Source organism: Malus sylvestris, chromosome 11, assembly GCF_916048215.2.
Source record: "Malus sylvestris chromosome 11, drMalSylv7.2, whole genome shotgun sequence".
Taxonomy (NCBI): Eukaryota; Viridiplantae; Streptophyta; class Magnoliopsida; order Rosales; family Rosaceae; genus Malus; species Malus sylvestris.
Window position 1 is genome coordinate 1376837 of NC_062270.1, and position 20602 is coordinate 1397438.

A 20602-nucleotide genomic window follows, 5' to 3' on the forward strand; every position below is an offset into this window, starting at 1 on the left:
TAGTTTTTTTTTTAATTATTTGTAAAAAGAAAATTCTTAATTTTGTGTATTTGTACTGTGTTGGTGTTACAGGAATCCCACATCGGATGAGATCACAGAAATAGTTTCACATGAAGTTTCTAAACGGGAAATTATCCCACATCGAAGAAAGACAACTTGATTGCTAACATTCTTCCTTATTAAACGAGGTTTGTGAACTCTACAATTATTAACGGAAATACACCCGAACTCCGAGTGTGTAACCTGACTTGAGTAAACCCACGTATATCTTGCGAGTGAGTGTGTGAGATCTAAGCATTATCATACAAGGTGGAGTTTGGGAAACGAGGATGACGAGAGGAAATCGAAGGTGGGATGAAGGTCGACGGAAATGGGAATTTGGATTAACGAGACGGTTTTCTTTTTTCGAACCATCCATATTGCCTTCAGATTTCGAAGTCCTTCATTGGTGGTACGGCGTTTAAGGTCGGGCATGGATGTACACGTGCTTAGGATACAGACGACGTTATAATTGTCATGAAAAACGTTATATGACTTCAGTTGGAAAGTACTTAATGTTTTTACGTGGCTAGTCACATGTATTTTGTGAGGCGGAACTTTTAAGTTGAAGCAGTTGCTAGCTTTGGTGATTAGCAGCCATCATATTGTATTTAATAATAGTTTGGTGCGAATTATTATTTAGCCCTAACAAATAAAATGTACAAATAATTATGTCATCTTCTTAAGTCGACCATTACTCTAAATCTAGCTTATTTTGTGTTATTGTTACCCCTACAAATGTATTACTTTTAATGAGGTAGATGATTGTTCGTTTTATCATCATAAGTACGAATTTTTCTCATTAAAAAAAGTAAGATAGATAGATGATTGTTCATATTTATTGTTATAATTAGTTAAAATTTTCTCTTTAAAAAATAGGATAATTAAGTACAAATGTTTAACGAAAATTCTTTATGATGGTGGGTACTTAAAATGAAGCTTAAATTTTGTTGTTTTTAATATAATTTGTCTTTTTTTTTAGCTAATAATCTGATTTAATTTCTAAAAAATGTTTTTGCACTTAGCCAGTAACCATGCTAACATTTCTCATTCACCCAATGGAGCCAAATAATAAGATAATCCTTTACAAAATGTGGTTTGAATAGTTAATGACATTTTCTTGGTCTAGAAACTGAGAAATTTTTCTGTGTACTTGGAACTGAATGAAACATCATGCCATTATTTAATTAGAGGGACTTGACGAAAAGAATTTTTCTTCACTTGTGTAATAACATTTGGTGGTTCATCTTGTGTTTCGGGTACACTCAAGAATACTCCTATAAAAGAAAGGAGTTTCATGACACAATGTTTAAGTGAAGATAATGCTAGGAGGATCAAATAAACCAAATAATATGTCATCAACAAAAAATAAGTACATTAATCAATATTATATAATAATTCAATCATTAACAATAATATTAACTTCGTTACAAATTTAGATTAAAATTTTGATCTTCTCAGATTCATTTATTGCCTTCAGATTTCTAATTCATTTATTAGCAGTACGACGTCAGATTTGTCATTTACTGGTGGGACGATAATGTAGTGCATGGATGTACACGTGTTTAGGATAGAGACAACGTTTACCTGTCGTAAAAAAACGTATATGACTTCAGTTGGAATGCATTTAATGCTTTTACGTGACTAGTCACATGTATTATGCGAGGCGAACTTTTATGTAAAAAGCTCTTGCTAGCCTTGGTCATTAGCAGCCATCATCTTGTATTTAATACTAGTTTGGTGCAAATTATTACTTAGCCCTAACAAAGAAAATTATACCTGAAAATTAATAATAGTTTGGTACTTAATCATATATAGTTCGATCGTTAATTACGATCGAACGATAAATAATAATCTGAATAATGCGTCAATTAACGATCTACGTTACTAGTAATTTAAATTATAACGATCCTCTGGTGAACCATTTAAATTATACCAAACTTTTAATATATCAACACTGGGTGCCAATTTTATTATGACTCAATTCATTTCTACATAAACGGTCTGCATTATCAACAATTTAAATTACACGATTTACACTTAAACTTCTATACAAGGGTCAATATTGCACGTGCTCTTTTCTTCTTGCCTCTTATACGCACTCATCGGCAGCCGGAGTGCTCTTGAGGAGCCACCACTGGAGACGACTTGACATTGTCATCATGTCCCCTTCCTGACTGTGGCGCAGCAATACCACCAACACCCAATGCCCAGGCTCTCCTTTTCTTAGCTCTCACCCACTCGTGGTTGGAAGTACTGGCATGGTGATCTTGCCTACCCACCACCAGATCGGTTCCATTCCGGTGATCTGATTCTCCACCGAGTGCATCAACCCCATCATCAAGAAGATTGATCTTCTTCTTCGCCACGGTGCTTGTAGGACTTACTGTAAGGTTGTGTCACGTGAGTGAGTTTGCCACATCATTTTATTTGTGTTATATTAAATAAGAAATAGAATTATACATGTATTAGGAAATAAATAATATTATTATTATTTACATTTTAGTGGGAATAGAACTCTTGAAGAGTGGTTTTCAAATCACCACATCGTGGATGATAGTTTCCTTAATAGGAGGAAACTGTCAACTGTTGTAGATATATGTTTTGGTCTCTCCTCTCACAATCTATTGTTCATACTGAGAAGTTCGTCCTATTGAGAACTGAACACAAGATTGCAGAGAGGAGAAGACTCTAACTCGGAATGATGAATTCTTCAAGTAAGATTTACTGATTGTTTCCATAGAACAATTCTATACACGGCTTATGGTATTAATTGTAGTTACTTGTATTTAATTGGTTTAGATCCTTTAATAGAAGATTCTTACATGTGGTATCAGAGCCACCAATTAAATCTTGAACTCGATTGCTTAACTAGAATAAAATAAGGTTTGAAATGGTGCCGCTTTGCTTTTTTGGTATAAAGTTTATTTTCACATTTGCTCCGCTGCATATTTTGCCTCTTCTTCTCTCTGTTCTCGCATGGTGGTTTCGTTAAGTTTTGATTTTGATTGAATTCATCAATAAAGTCGCTGAGGTCTTTCTTCTCATATCACAATTGTTTCACGATCTTGCCTTCATCAAAATTATCATCTCAAATAAAGGTATTTAACCTAATTTTGCTATCTGCCATTTCGATCATCATTTAATCACAAATTCTGTAATCTTGTCTAATTAAATCAAATAAAGTTTACCTTTTGGTGAAAATTATTACTGTAATCGTTTATTTTGAGTTCGTTTTCGATTATGGTTATAGTTGTGAACTTTGTCTGGATTATATTAGAATTCATTGGAAATCAAATTTGGTTGAATTGATTTGTCTGATGGCCTTCTGTCAATTTTTTGTCAATATCTTGGATCGACAAAATATGAATTCTGGGTTGGTTTCATTAAGAATATTCAATTTACTCCTAAAGTGGTTTATTTGAAATTTTTGCTCTTAAAGAATCAAGTTTCGTTTAACCAGATTATGGTTTATGAACTGTAACAAGTGAAATTAGCTTCCAAAGAGGTTGTTTTACTGGGATTAGTTATAAACTATTGTATAGTGCGCAATGGACAACTCGGGTTGTGTATTTTTCTTCTTGCCTAAAGGTGTGGAATGACATAATTTCTAGTGCTTTATTCTTTGCTATGCAAATGTTTGAATGTTCATCTTGATATATAGAATGGTTTCTTGCCCAAAGGTGTAACCAGTTTCTATAGTTGAATATGAAGAAAGCTTGTTCAACTTTCTTGTCATAAATATTATGAAATTCAAACACTTATGCAATTTTGAACAACTTACAAGTCTCAACATTTTGAATCTCATCAACATTGAAAAATTGAATGGGAACAATTTCAGAACATGGAAGCAGCAAATTGACTTGAATCTGGGGCTTTTGGAGTTTGCCATTGCTTTCAAGCAGCCTAAGCCACATGCTTTGACCAGTGAGAGTACAAAGGATCAGAAAGATGCATTTGAAAAATGGGCAAGAGCCAATGAAATGTCCTTACTTATCATGCAAAATGCTATGGAGGAACACATTAGGGGAGGCGTTCCTTCTTGCGATTTGGCTAAGGACTACTTGGCTGCCATTGAAGAGAAGTACAAGAGGTCAGATAAGGTGGAGACAGGGTCGTATCTAACTGCTCTCACTTCTGCTAAGTTTGATGGATGAAGTATCAGAGAACACCTTCTTAAGCTTGTCAATGTTGGCAACAAGCTGAACACCCTGGATGTCCCAATTTCTGAGCAATTCCTGGTTCACATGGCACTTAATTCTTTGACTGCTGAATATGAACAGGTCAAGATTAACTACAACACTAAAAAAGAATCCTGGACTGTGAATGAACTGATTGCAATCTGTTGTCAAGATGAAGATAGACTCAAGAAAGGCAAGGAAGAAGCTGTAAATTTTGTGAATGGGGGAAAAGGAAAGAAGGCTTTTGCATTCAACAAGTCTGGAAATACTGGGAATGTTCAAATCAAATCAGCAAAATTCAAACCAGGTTCTTCTTCTGGAACTAAAAAGGGTGCTTTCAATTCTGGAGGACTTGCTAAAAATATTCCTTCCTCTAATAACTCTGGTCTGAAAGTGAATAAAGATTTTGTCAAAAAGTGTCATTTCTGTCAGTCAACTGAACATCTTAGGAGAGATTGTGCTGGCTTTAAGGCTTGGTTGATTAAGAAAGGTATTAAAATTGTTAATGTTTTTGTTACTGTTGAATCAAATTTAGTTTTTGTACCTCAAAATTCATGGTGGTTTGACACTGGTTGCACTGTCCATATCACTAATTCATTGCAGGGATTCAAAAGCCAGAGGGAACCAAGTAGAGAGGTCTACAGAGTGTTTGTTGGAAATGGAACAAAAGTTGATGTCGAGTCTGTTGGAAGTATCAAATTAGAGTTGTCTTCTGGTTTTATTTTAACTTTGAACAATGTCTTATATGTACCTTCTATGAGAAGGAATTTGTTTTCAGTTTCTAAGTTTGTAATGGATGGTTTTTCTTTTATTGGAGATAATGAAAGCATCAGACTTTTTCATAAGAATCAATTTGATAATTTGCTTGGTTATGCTTTTCCAAATGGAGATTTATGGCAGCTTCAATGTACTTATGTTCAAGAATGTTTCAATGTTGAAAATTCTGCCCCTAAGAGAGTGCTCTCTAATGATAAGTCATCTATGCTTTGGCATAGAAGATTGGGGCATATCTCCAAGGATAGAATGAAATGTTTGATGAAAGCTAGTATGCTGCCAGAATTGGATTTTACTGATTTAGAGTTATGCATTGACTGTTTTAAAGGCAAAACCACAAGTACTAGGAAGCTAGGTTCAACTAGAAGCAGTAACTTGTTAGAAATAATACATACAGATGTTTGTGGTCCATTTCCAACAAAGACCATCTGTGGTAATCTCTATTTTGTTCTCTTTATTGATGATTTTTCACGGTTCACTTATCTTTATTTAATTTCCGAAAAGTCTCAAGTTTTCAATTGTTTTAAAATCTTTAAACTGGAAGTTGAAAATCAATTGGAAAAGACTATTAAAGTTGTTAGATCAGATAGAGGAGGGGAATTTTTTGGCAGGTACACAGAAAGTGGTCAGCAGAAAGGACTTTTTGCCTTGTTTCTTCAACAACATGGAATAATGGCTCAATATACAACTCCAGGGACTCCACATCAAAATGGAGTAGTGGAAAGGAAAAACAGAACATTGAAAGATATGGTTAGAAGCATGCTATCTCATTCTCAATTGCTAGAATTTTTATGGGGGGAAGCTATTAAGACTGCCAACTATATTCTTAATCGTGTGCCTAGCAAATCTATTCCTTCTACTCCATTTGAGATCTGGACAGGCAGAAAACTCAGTCTAGCTCATTTTCACACCTGGGGATGTAAGGCAGAAGCACGTCTTTATAACCCTAATGAAAGGAAGCTTGATCCGAGAACTACAAGTTGTTATTTTGTGGGTTATTCAGAGAGGTCAAAGGGGTTTAAATTCTATTGTCCTCATTCACATACTCGGATTTCTGAGACAAATAATGCAAAGTTTATTGAAGACTTTAATGCAACTCACTGTCAGTCCAGGAATTCATACATTTTTGAGGAAGTTGGTGAAACAGAAATGGCATCTTCGAGCAATACCGTTACACTGCCTATTCCCATGTCAAATATAGCTACTGAGGATGACATTGCAGCCACTCAACCACCTGTAACCAATGAAAATCCCGTTCATATTCCTGATATACAACCATTGCAGCCACAAGAAAGTGATGTAGCACCTGCACCAGTTCTGAGGAAGTCTCAAAGACCAAGAAAATCAGCAATCTCCGATTATTATTTAGTTTACTTGCAAGAAACAGATTATGATATTGGTGATGATAATGATCCTGTATCCTTTCAACAAGCTATGCAAAGTGACAAAGCAGCATTCTGGAAGTTAGCAATGGAAGAGGAATTGCTTTCGATGGCCAAAAACAATGTTTGGTCTTTAGAAACACCTCATCCTAAGATGAAACCAATAGGATGTAAATGGGTTTTTAAAACCAAGCATGACTCACAAGGAAGAATTGAGAGACATAAGGCCAGACTTGTTGCTAAGGGATTCACTCAAAAGGAAGGATTGGATTATCACGAGACTTTTTCCCCAGTTTCTACAAAGGATTCCTTGCGTATTATCATGGCACTTACAGCTCGTTTCAATCTTGAATTACATCAAATGGATGTGAAAACTGCTTTTCTCAATGGTAGTTTAGATGAAGACATTTACATGGTTCAACCACCAGGTTTTATTGAAAGGGGGAAGGAGAACATGGTATGCAAGTTGAACAAATCTATCTATGGTCTTAAACAAGCCTCAAGGCAGTGGAATCAAAAGTTTGATGAAGTGATAACTTCGTTTGGTTTTGTCATGAATAAAATTGACAATTGTGTCTACATGAAGATGATAAACTCCAGGTTCATCTTTCTCCTTCTTTATGTAGATGATATATTGCTTGCAAGTTCAGATATTCATTTGCTACAAGAAACAAAAAGTATGTTGTCTAATAGTTTTGACATGAAAGACATGGGAGAGGCTCATTTTGTGTTAGGCATTGAAATAATAAGGGACAGATCAAAAAGGGTTTTAGGATTGTCCCAAAAGAACTATATCAATAAAGTTCTTAGGAGATTCAATATGGAAACATGTTCTGGTGGTGATGTCCCAATTGGAAAGGGAGACAAATTTTCAAAAAGTCAGTGTCCTAAAACAGATTTTGAAGTTGAAGCTATGAAGGACAAGCCTTATGCATCACTAGTTGGAAGTGTTATGTATATTCAGGTGTGCACCCGACCTGATTTGGCTTTCACATTGAGTGTATTGGGTAGGTTTCAATCAAATCCTGGTGTTTCACATTGGAACGCAGCTAAGAAGGTTCTCAGATACTTACAGAAAACGAAGTCTTATATGCTGGTTTATAGTTATGCAGAATCACTTGATTTGGTTTGTTTTAGTGATGCTGATTTGGCAGGGGATGTTGATGACCGCATGTCCACTAATGGATATATTTTTATTATGGCCAATGGTGCTATTTCATGGAAGAGTGAGAAACAAAGGACTCGTGCTGTATCAACCATGGAATCTGAATACATTGGATGTTTTGAAGCAACTAGGCATGGTATGTGGCTAAGGAATTTAATTCGTGGCATGAAGGTTGTCTCTGACATAGAAAAACCATTGAAGCTATATTGTGATAACAGTTCTGCGGTTTTCTTTGCTAAAAATAACAAAAGAACAGAAGCTTCAAGGTTATTGGATATCAAGTATCTCACAGTTCAGGACAAAGTCAGGGAAAAGTCAGTTGATATAGAACAACTTAGCACTTTTCACATGGTTGCAGATCCTCTTACAAAGGCAGTGAATGTTACAACATTTCAAAGACTAGTGCCAAAGATGGGATTACATGCTTCACTTGAACTATTTTGAATGTGGGAGCAAGGTATCATTTCATTGTTTGCATTACGTTATATTTTCAATGACTTGTGAAAAATATACATGTTGATAACGTATTAATGGTAATGTTTTGCAAAACTCTTATGAATTTTGGAGATGTTCATGAACATTATTAGGCCAAAATGTGGAAGCCTTATTGGTACCAATGCTTTCACTTATTAATTCCCTATTTACAATAATGACACTTGATATAATTACTGAGTGATTATAGAGTGTTGGTACAATATTTGTGTCAAGTTTTCTGTAATTCTGTGATTGTGTTGAAGTGAAGAATTATTGGAAAAATTTTGTTTACATGAGTATGATTCAGTGATCACTATTGACTTATGGTATATAATGCTATTTTGAAAATGTTTTGGCTGCACTCATGTGGGAGAATGTAAGGTTGTGTCACGTGAGTGAGTTTGCCACATCATTTTATTTGTGTTATATTAAATAAGAAATAGAATTATACATGTATTAGGAAATAAATAATATTATTATTATTTACATTTTAGTGGGAATAGAACTCTTGAAGAGTGGTTTTCAAATCACCACATCGTGGATGACAGTTTCCTTAATAGGAGGAAACTGTCAACTGTTGTAGATATATGTTTTGGTCTCTCCTCTCACAATCTATTGTTCATACTGAGAAGTTCGTCCTATTGAGAACTGAACACAAGATTGCAGAGAGGAGAAGACTCTAACTCGGAATGATGAATTCTTCAAGTAAGCTTTACTGATTGTTTCCATAGAACAATTCTATACACGGCTTATGGTATTAATTGTAGTTACTTGTATTTAATTGGTTTAGATCCTTTAATAGAAGATTCTTACACTTACATGCACCACAACGACGCTGCCGTTGTCAAATTCCTGGAGCTGGAGTTTGTTAATTTGAAGCTCCTTATCGTGCTTCCGATGGAGTCGTATTGCGTTCGATGCAGTGCTCAGGGCCCTGTAGTGAATGCCGGTGTGAGCCGAGAAGACCTGTGCCGACTCGTATACTTTGTGGCATATCGGACATTCGTACCACTCGTCGGGTCCGCTACGGTGCAGGCTGTGTATCCGCCCATCAGCTCCCAGATGAGAGAGAATTTCCACATCAAGCGGCTGAAGCCCCTCCTGGACGGCGTCGTTATCAGCATGCACCCGGGACATGGTGGGGATTCTCGGTGAAAGCTGAGTAGTGGATCAGCCGAGTGAACATGATGGCTTGCTGCTGCTGGTTGTGGTGGCGCCATTGATGGGTTTGCCGGATCCATCGTTTTTCTTGACGGAAATGGAGTTGGGAAAGGAAGATGAGGAGAGGAATTTGAAGGTCGGATAAACGTTGACGGGAATTGGAATTTTGGTGAAGCGCGACTGCTTTACTTTTCTTTTCTTTTTTGTTCTGTGAGTTTCTGTTAATAGGAACTTAGAATATATAGGGAAGTTGGCTGAAGGTTGGGGTAAAACAGTAATTTCAAGCGTGACACGGAGGATGGAAATTGGACCCACAAAAGATGCCAAAAGAGAAAATGTCATTATGTTTTGATAAGATCAAATCTAAGCGTTTTGAATTCATATGGTAACAGAATATCTGAAAGAGATTCGTGGTCATTATATTGTGTGTATCCACAAAAATGAGCAAAAATTAAATGCGTTTCTTAAAAAAACCGATGGCCAAAAACAATGTACTTATGTTTTGATTTTATTTTTGACTTATAAGGGTGCTCCAATAGAAGATTTTTTTTTTTAATATATTGTGTCATTTTCATAAAATGATCATTCCTCTGCTAGTTAGATTAATTAGTAGCGCCCCTGTTGATGTATTTTTCTTATGTACTACATGATTATTCGGGTTTATGGTCATATATTACGACTTTCTCTAATGATAGTGGAATATGTGTAGATAATTGTTTGTGTTTTTCAGTTTGTTACACGGGATAGTTTACTAATGAATTCAATTTTTGTAAATTATTTTGTAAAAAAGAAAAAAAAATCTAAATTTCATGAAGTTTCACATGAAGTTTATTAACAGGAATTTGTCCCACATCGAAGAAAGACAACTTGAGAGTTAGCGTTCTTCCTTATTAACCGAGATTCGTAAACTCTACAGTTATTCATGGAAACACTCTAATTTTGTGCGTGTAGCCTGACTTGGGTATACTTACGTATATCTTGTGAGTTCGTGTGTGAGATTTAAGCATCGTCATACAAGGTGGAGTTTGGGAAATGAGGATGACGAGAGGAAATTGAAGGTGGGATGAAGGTCGACGGAAATGGGAATTTGGATTGACGGTTTTCTTTTTTCGGTTGCATTTGAAGGGCGAAGGTTGGCAGGCTGCATGCATTGCATGGGATTTGTGTTCTGTAGTGAAACTAATCCAAACACTCGTCAAAATACTCCGGCCACTCAACAGACCGTTGGTGTCAGCGGCTCAGTAATTTGGCTCTGTTTTGTTGCGGGCGTTACGCACGCGACTCTCACGAACTTGAAGCCCAGCAGGCCGAATTCTTGTCTCCTCAGGAAGCCCAAACCCAAAATCTTGTCTATTCCAAAATTGTGAATGTATTTTTGTGTCATTTTCATAAATTGATGATGTGATAATTAAGTACAAATGTTTAATGGCAGTATCATATGACGGCAAGGATTAACTCCTACATTTTTTGTTTTTAATATTATTTGTCTTATTATTTTTATCAAATAATCTTAATATTTTTTTTTTCAAAAAAATCTTTTATTAGATAGGCATACGTGAGTTGAATTCTATTCATTCTAGTACTTAACAAGTTACCATGTTGATAGCTTATGGCATATTCCATACTATAACTTAATCCTGGTCAAGTTTTGCAAGGGAGTCAATATTATTGGTCAGCTGAGAGAATAATAAGTATCGAACTCATCATTTATAAGATTCAAATATAAGATTCTACATTTTTAAATAAAGAAAAATACCACCGGCCAGTAGTGCTAAATTTAGAATGTTGTTATTTGTGTTTATTCATTTATTATTAACCTGACGTAGCCAACTAATAATACAATCCTCTACAGAAAGTTGTTAGAAAAGGAATAAGTTTTTTTTTTCTTGCTCAAAAAAAGGAAGAACATTCATGAGCCAATGTCTACGTGGGAACAATCCATAGAATTCAAATTTCAAAGTCATTCATTGTTGGGAGGTCGTTCAAGGTCTTGCATCGATGAAGCACAGATATTTTAGTTTGGTCGTGTATCCCACATCAGACATTTATTGGTTATGATACTTGTAGGATATTATGTGATACTCGTTGGATACGTAACATGCAGGTCAACAAATACGGACTTCACTTGATAGATACATGTATTCAACATTTGGGATGCAAGTATCCAGCTTTTAGGATACCTATATACTTTTAGATGAGAAATTAAGAGTAAAAAATTAGTAGGAAACAAAGATTTAGTTGAAAGTTGATGAAGACGAAGTGCTTGCTTCTAATTTACACTTTTTCTTTTGTATATAAAGAAGATTAGATCTCCAAATTTTCTTATCAAACATATCAAGTGGACTTTAAATTATATATTTATATTGTCATGTTTATGACGTATCGTATCCTAGTGTTCAAAAACTTTTTATATTATCGTATCGTGTCCTAAGACACACCATGCTTCAGACTCTAACACAAAGTGGAACAAAATTGGGGTCCAAGGCAAACTCAATCCCAACCTTGAGAGCATACAACTCCGTAGCAAAGGCAAAATTTAAGCTTGAAGCTCTCAGAGCAATTGCACCAACCATCTATCCTTGTTCATTCCGCACAATAGCACCAACACCACGAACTCCATCAGTGACATCAACTGCACCATCGAGAGCAAATTGCCAAATTATGAACTAAAAACAAGAGTTTCTACTAAATTCCGAAGACATATATATATACTCATCCCACCAACTTAATTGATCCAACTCCTATTTATCGTGCAGATTAAAAGAGAATTCCTTTGAAAAAAAGAACGAAATTACCATTTTGTTCCACATCATGGTTTACTAAAGAATTCTGTTTTTCTTTTCTTTTTTTGTTAATTATTTGTAAAAAAAACATTTTTAATTTTATCTATTACCACATTGGTCTCGCAGGAATCCCACATCATATGATAAAAAAGAAAGTAGTTTCACATGAAGTCTATAAACGAGAATTTGTCCCACATCGAAGAAAGACAACTTAAGAGCTAACGTCCTTCCTTATTAAATGACATTTCTCTCCGATGTATATTTTAAGTATTTTCTTATGGCTATTTGTCAAAGCCAATATCTTAAGATTTGTAACTCTGCAATTATTAATGGGAACACTCTCTAATTCTGAGAGCATACTGTGACTTAGTGAATCACGTAGATCTTGCGAGTGAGTGTGTGTGTGAGATCTAAGCATCACCATACAAGGTTGAGTTTGTGTGTGAGATCTAAACACCATCATACAAGGTGGAGTTTGAGAAATGAGGTTGACAAGAGGAATAGAAAGCGAGATGAAAATTGACGAAAATGGGAATTCAAGAGGTAACAGACGATTGTTTTCTATTTTTTTTTTATTTGGTTGTCTTAGCATTCACATTGTTCTATTAGGATATATAGAGAAGTTGGGGTACAACGGTAATTTCAAGTTTGCCACTGCAGATGTAGATTGGACCCGTAAAAGATGCCTAAAGAGGAGATGTCATTATGCTTCGATAAGATCAAATCTGGTCGTTTGGAATATTGAGAAATAATCTTTTCATTCACTTTTGATAATAATACAACTTGTATATATACAAGTATATGGAAAACCATCTAACAAACTTAACTTTCTATCCAATATCTAAGTAGGATCTTTATTACCTACATTTACATTTATACCCTCAATATCCCCCTTCAAACTGAACTGAGGGTGCCGAAGTGCAAGTTTGGACCGGAGAAACAGAAATCGGGATTTGGACAGAGCCTTGGTACAAATATCAGCTACCTGATCCTGGGAGCAAACAAAATGCAAAGAAAGGTCATTTGCCAAAACCTTTTCCCGGATGTAGTGATAGTCCAATTCAACATGCTTAGTGCGAGCATGGAAAATAGGATTCTTGGCAAGAGAGATAGCAGATATATTGTCACACCACAGCCGTGGTACACAGGGTAGTGGAAGACCAATATCACTAATAAGTTTGCATATCCAAGATAATTCGGCAGCAGTGTTAGCCAACGACCGATATTCAGCCTCGGTAGAGGACCGAGCCACGGTGGATTGCTTCTTAGCACTCCAACTAATGATAGAATTCCCCAGAAAAATGCAGAAACCACCAGTTGAACGGCTATCTATGGAGCAGCCTGCCCAATCAGCATCGGAATAAACAGTGATATAGGGTGGTGAAGAATTTTTAGAAAACCAAAGTCCACACTCAATGAAGCCCTTGAGATAACGCAGAATGCGTTTCACAGCTTGAAGATGAGACATACGAGGACAGTGCATAAACTGGCAAACAAGATTCACTGCAAAAGAGAGATCGGGCCGAGTCCATGTGAGATACTGAAGAGCACCAACAAGAGATCGATATTCAGTAGGATCATCCAAGAGAGGAGAAGAGTGATCAAGATTTGATGTACTCAGGGGAGTGACACAGGGTTTGGCACCATCCATTTTGGCCTTGTGCAACAGGTCCAGGATGTATTTCGATTGAGAGATGAAAATACCCTGGGAAGAACGCTTGACTTCAATGCCAAGAAAATAATGTAAAGAACCAAGATCTTTGATGGGAAAGAGAACACTGAGTTGATCAATAACATGCTTGCAGGCTAAAGAAGAAGGGTCGGTGACAAGGATGTCATCAACGTAGACAAGGAGAAATACCAAGTGAGGATCCTTCTTAACAAACAATGAATGATCCGATTGTGAGCCAACGAATCCCAAGGAGAGTAAGGCACCATGTAGTTTATCATACCAAGCTCGAGGAGCTTGTTTGAGGCCATACAACGATTTATGAAGTCGGCAAACAGAGTCAGGTTGTGTAGAATCCTGAAATCCTGGAGGTTGTTGCATGAATACAGTTTCTGTAAGAGTACCATGCAGAAAAGCATTGCTGACATCAAGTTGGTTGAGAAACCAATCATATTGAGCAGCCAAAGTGAGTAAAAGACGAATGGTGACAGGTTTGGCAACAGGACTGAAAGTCTCTGTGTAGTCTAGCCCTTCCTGTTGATGAAAACCCTTTGCAACCAATCGGGCCTTATACCGATCTATAGATCCATCAGGCTTGCGTTTGATACGAAATACCCACTTGCAACCTACTAAATTTTGAGAAGGAGAATAGGGAACCAAGGACCAGGTACCATTATTGAGAAGAGCATTGAACTCTTCTTGCATTGCCTGTCTCCAGTGGGAATATTTTAATGCCTGATGATAGGTAGTAGGAACAAAGTCAACACTAAGATGAGATGGCAGAGTATGTTTAGTTGCAAGCAAGGCTTTAGGTTTGAAGATGCCAGCTTTGGAACGAGTCTGCATAGGATGAAGGTTGAGAGAAGAAGAGGTCAGTGGTATAGAAGGGATATGTGGGTGTTGGGATGAAATATGTGCAGAAGAGGAATTTGGTAAGGAATGTGAATTTGGAGATATATGAAGGTTTTGGGATGGAGATGTAGATGGGGGATGAGATGAAAGTGGGAAAGGAGAGGTATGGGGTGATGATGACTGGGAAGTTTGAAAAGAATTGAATGTGAGATGAGATGGTATTGTATGTACTGGTGAGGAAGATATAGGCTGAGAGGATGTAGCGGGTAAAGGATTATGGAAAGGGAAATTGTGCTCATCAAAAATGACATGCCGGGATATATAGATTCGGTGAGATAAAGGATCCAGGCATTTATACCCTCTGTGATTTAAACTGTACCCCAAGAAAACACAATGTTTGCTCTTTGGTTCTAGCTTAGAGGTAGTGTAAGGCTTCAGCCAAGGAAAGCAACTACAACCAAAGACTTTGAGAGAAGCATACTCTGGAGCTTTCTTGAATAAAGATTCCCATGGAGATACAGTATAAGCAGTAGGCATCCGGTTGATGAGATAAACTGTTGTAGAAAATGCATGATCCCAATATCGATGTGGAACTTTAGATACTGTCAATAGAGTACGGGCAGTTTCAACAAGATGTCGGTGTTTGCGCTCAGCACACCCATTCTGCTAAGGGGTGTGAGGACAGCTGAGTTGGTGTGTAATACCATGGGCAAGTAAGAACTGTGAGAACTTGGAGCTTAAGAATTCTCCACCAGAATCCGAACGAATAGAGATAACTTTGACACCCAACTTATTTTCAATAAGAGACTTGAAGTGAACAAATGTAGAAAGAACATCAGATTTGAACTGCAAAGGATAAAGCCAAGAATACTTTGTATAGTCATCAACAATGATCACATAGTATCGAAAACCATGTACAGATGAAATAGGAGCTGGTCCCCAGACATCCATGTGAAGAAGCTCTAAAGGCTTGCTTGTAGTACAAGAACTAGAAACAAAAGGAAGCTTAGAGCTTTTGCTTACAGCACAATCTGAACAGAAAGTGTTATTCATAGTATGAGACATAGAAATACATGAAGTAGAAGCCAATTTATTTAAAATTTTGGTAGATGGATGGCCAAGTCTCTTGTGCCAAAGATCCTGAGAAGCCATTGTTGTAGCAGCAAACAAGTGTGGAGAACCAGGAGCAGGAGACGAAGGATGAAAAGGGTAGAATCCATCACGAACTGGTCCACTAAAAAGCATCTTCCCTGAAGAAATATCCTTCACAGTGAAGTGAAAAGGATAAAGATGCATGGAACACCAGTTGTCAAGAAGAAATTGATTCGCAGATAATAAATTTTGCTTTAAATCAAGCACATGAAGAACATTTTTCAACTGAAAACAATGGTGATCAGTATTTAAAGAAGAAGAACCAGAGTGATGAATGGGCAAACCTTTGCCATCACCAATGTAGACCTGCTCAGGACCACGATAAGGCTCAGGATTTTGCAGATTTATGTAGTTATTTGTCATGTGAAAACTGGCGCCAGAATCAACGAGCCAAGTAGGAGCAGATGAAGTAGAATTAGTATGAGCAACCATAGCAGAGTGAGAAGAAGATCCAGTGTAGCTAGGATTCATGCGTTGGGGACAGTCAAAAGCTTCATGATCATATTAACGGCAGATTTGGCAAGAAGGACGTTTGCCAGAGACAGACCGACCACCACGAGAAGAGCGCTGATTATTCGACCGGTAATAGGTGCGTTGAGAGTTGCCTCTGAAATTGCCCCTGCCTTGGAAATTTCTAGGGTTTGAAGAACTGCCACGATTTTGAGAGTAATTAGAAGAACGACCTTGAGAGAAAGGCTGTGAAGAATAAACCGGAGCAGTGAAAGCCAGAGGAGCCATAGGTGGTGTAGGAAGAATACCCGTAGAAGAATTAAACGCTTGGAAAGGAGCAGTGAGAGGCGATTTCTTGCGATTATTCAACTGAATTTCTTTACTCAGAAGAAGACCATGCAGTTCATCAATGGTAGTCGATTCGATACGAAATTGAACAGCATCAACAAAGGATTCATACTCCGATGGTAGGCCATGAAGTGTGACAGAAATGAGCTCGGAATCGGCCACCGGAGCGCCAGCACTGGCAAGAGCATCTGCGATTTCCTCAATTTGTTGGAGAAATTGAGCAGCAGTAGATTCACCTTTTGTAATTATGCGTAGACGCGATTGAAGATCATGAATGTGAGATTGAGAAGCAGCACCCAATCGTGACTCCAATTTTGCCCAAAGTTCGCGAGAAGAATTAACTCCAACAATGTAAGGAATTAGGGTTTCAGACAATGTGGAATTGAGCCAGATGAGAATGTTTTGATCATTTTCATACCAAGAAACATAATCAGGATTGATGAGAGACGTGCGATTGCCAGAGTCATCCAATAGCATTTGAGACGGCGAAGGTGTTGAGCCATCAACAATGCCGGTGAGATTGTAGCGGCGAAAAATTGGAGCAAACAAAGCACTCCAGGTAAGGTAATTGGTAGTGGTAAGCTTAATTGGTACCATAGATCCAATATTTTGAATTGTGATGGAGGAAGTCACCGGAGGAGAGACCGTGACAGAGGACGGAGGTTGATGACCATGAGTAGTAGAGTTAGACGAAGAAGCTGGAACCGCCATTGATGCACAGAGTTAGGGTTTGGGAGATCAAGACGGCGATCGCAAGTAGAAGAAAGGAAGAAGAAAGGTCGCAAGGCGGTGAAGCGTGTTTGGATCAGGTCGTAAGACAGAAGGCGGTTGATACCATATTGAGAAATAATCTTTTCATTCACTTTTGATAATAATACAACCTGTATATATACAAGTATATGGAAAACCATCTAACAAACTTAACTTTCTATCCAATATCTAAGTAAGATCTTTATTACCTACATTTACATTTATACCCTCAATATGGAATGCATATGGTAAAGGAGTAACCGAAAGATACTCATGGTCCTTATTGTGTGTATCCACAAAAAGGAGCAAAAATTTAATGCATTTCTGAAAAGACCGAAGGCCAAAAAACAATGTATTTATTTTTCGAATTTATTTTTAACTTATTGGGGTGCTCCAATGGAAGAAAAATTGTGTATATTTGTGTCATAATTTTCTAATCATTTCTCTGCTAGCTGGGTTAATTAATATTTCCCCTATTGATGTATTTTTCTAATGTATTACAAGGTTATTTGTGTTTATCGTCATGTATTGCGGATTTCTCTAATAAAAGTGGAATATGTTTAGATGTATGTTTGTATTTATCATAATTCGCTCAGACTTTATTCTAAAAATAGGATAATTAAGTACAAATGTTTCATGACAATGTCAATATAAATTGAATGGAAGCCTAAATTTGTTGTTTTTAACATCATTCGTATTATTATTTTTATCAAATAATCTTAATTATTTTTTTTAAATATTTCATTGGATAGGCATGCGTGATTTGAAGTCATTTTTTTTTTCATTGGACAAACGATAGCGCTAGTGAGTTAAATTGTTAGTTGTCAGGGGAAAGGGAGATTGAGGGGGATCAAACTTGCATCAGGGTGCATAAACATGATTGTTTTCCATTACTGTAGTGTAGTGTCATCTACAAGTTGATGTGTATTCATTTTAGTACTTGATTAGTTACCTTGTTGATAGCTCCATATATGTCACATTCCACATTTGCACCATCATTTAATTCAGGTCAAGTTTTGCAAGGGTGCCAATATTATTGGTCAAGTATTTACATTACAGGTTGAGAGAATAAATTGATATGGAATTCATTATCGACGAGATTCAAACATAAGACCTCAAACTTACAAGTAAGATGAATACCACTAGACTGAGGAACGACACGTTTTGTTATGGATAATACATATTGGACCAACAAAAGATGCCAAAAGAAAAGAGACAATTATATTTTGATAAGATCAAATTTGCCCTCATGATGAGTATCCTTAAAGAGGAGCAAAAACTAAATGCATTTCTAAAAAGAAGCGATGGCAAATACAATGTATTTACGTACGTTTCAATATTATTTGTGGCTTCTGTGTATGCTCCAATGAAAATTGTACAAATAATTATGCCATCTTCATAAGTCGACCATTTCCCTAAATCTAGCTTATTTTGTGTAATTGTTTCCCCTACAAATGTTTTATTTCTAATGAGGTAGATGATTGTTCGTTTTATCATCATACATACGAATTTTTCTCATTAAAAAAAAGTGGGATAGGTAGATGATCGTTTGCATTTATCGTAATAATTTTCTCTTAAAAAAGTGGGATAATTAAGTACAAATGTTTCACGACAATTCTTTATGATGGTGGGTATTTAAATTGAAGCTTAAATTTTGTTGTTTTTAATATAATTTGTTTTTTTAGCTAATAATTTGATATATTTTCTAAAAAAAGTTTTTGCACTTAACCAGTTACCATGCTAACATTTTCATATGGTAGGGTAAGCTCAATCGAGCCCAATATATTTCTTATTTACCCTACGGAGCCGAGAATAATAAGATAACCCTTTACAAAATGTGGTTTGAATCGGTAATGACATTTTTCTTCGTCTAGAAACTGAGAGATTTTTTAGTGTGCTTGGAACAATGAACGAAACATCATGTTATTGTTTAATTAGAGGGATTTGAAGAAAAGAAGCATCTTTCCCTACTTTCTTGGCTGACCTTTGCAGATCCAACTCCTCTATGAGGAAGAGAACTTTGGTCGGGGCTGCTAGCGATAGCCAAAGTTCCTTTTCCTGTTGCTGATGTGAGTCGTGTAATAGGTGAATCAATTTCAGACCGCTCTCTTCTATCAACAAGGAGGTACACAGCTCGAAGCGGATGGTTGGTGTATCCCTTTGTTTATTGTTTAGCAATTTCACTATTAGATGACTAAAGGACAAAGCCCTGTCCCTCAACATTTGGTAGTCTGTCCTGTGTTCCGGCACACTCAAGAATACTCCTAGAAAAGAAAGGAGTTTCATGACACAATGTTTAAGTGGAGATAATACTAAGGAGACCAAATAAACCAAATTGCAAACCAAATGATGTGTCACCAATAGAAAATAAGCACGTTAATCAATATTAAGTAATAATTCAATCATTAACAACAGGGTAATGCTATGGAGACCAAATTAGGAGACTAAATTTGCAAACTAAATGATGTGTCACCAATAAAAATAAACTCGTTGATCAGCATGTATGTAATAAACAAATCATCAACTTCTATGTCCTTTAATTTTAAAATTTTATATACAGATTTAATCTCCTAGCATTACTCTTAACAACAATGTTAAATATTTTGCAAATTTAGTTTAAAATGTTGGTCTTCTCAAATTCATTGTTCAGATTTCGAAGTCATTTAATGGTGGTACGACGTCATATTTCAAAGTCATTTATTGGTGGTACGATGTTTAAGGTCGTGCATGGATGTAAACGTGTTTAGGATTTATAACTGTCGTAAAAAACGTATATGGAATGTATTTAATGCTTTTACGTGGCTAGTCACATGTATTATGCGAGCCGAACTTTTATGTAGAAAGCTTTTGCTAGCCTTGGTCATTAGCAGCCATCATTTTGTATTTAATACTAGTTTGGTGCAAATTATCATTTAGCCCTAACAAAGAAAATGATACATAGAAGTTAATAATAGTTTTGTACTTAATGATATATATTTTGATGGTTAATTAAGGTCAGGGTAAATAATGATATGAATAACGCGCCAAATTTACTATAGCGAAGTTATGTGAAATATAGTAATATACAATTTGCATTGTTGATAATTTAAATTATAGCGATCATTGCGCACACCATTTAAATTATACCGAACTTTTAATATATCAACATTGGGCGTGAATTTTATCATGACTCAATTCATTTCTACATAAATGGTCTGCCAGTTTTGTTACAAATTAACTTGACGCCATTGCACGAGCTCTTTTCTTCTTGGCTCTTTATGGATTCATGGGCAGCCTGAGTGCTCTTGAGGAGCCACTACTGGAGACGACTTGACATTGTCATCACGTCCCCTTCCTAACTGTGGTGCAGCAATACCACCAACACCCAATGCCCGAGATCTCTTTTTCTTAGCTCTCATCGACTCGTGGCATTGACCGGAAGT

General features: G+C 36.5%; 1 protein-coding gene across 2 annotated transcripts; it reads right to left on the bottom strand.

Moving 5' to 3' along the window:
• Window positions 1-2027: 2027 nt before the first annotated feature.
• LOC126590092 (uncharacterized) lies at window positions 2028-9152 on the bottom strand. Of its 2 annotated transcripts, none has more exons than XM_050255595.1 (2): window positions 8835-9152; window positions 2028-2425 (listed from the first exon to the last, which is right to left on the bottom strand). In XM_050255595.1, the coding sequence occupies exons 1-2, from the start codon at window positions 9150-9152 to the stop codon at window positions 2423-2425; spliced, it is 321 nt and encodes a 106-aa protein (XP_050111552.1). In that variant the 3' UTR covers window positions 2028-2422. The 2 variants fall into 2 exon arrangements, with proteins under 2 accessions (XP_050111552.1, XP_050111551.1); XM_050255594.1 differs by having other exon boundaries at window positions 8829-9152.
• Between the last annotated feature and the right edge of the window lie 11450 nt (window positions 9153-20602).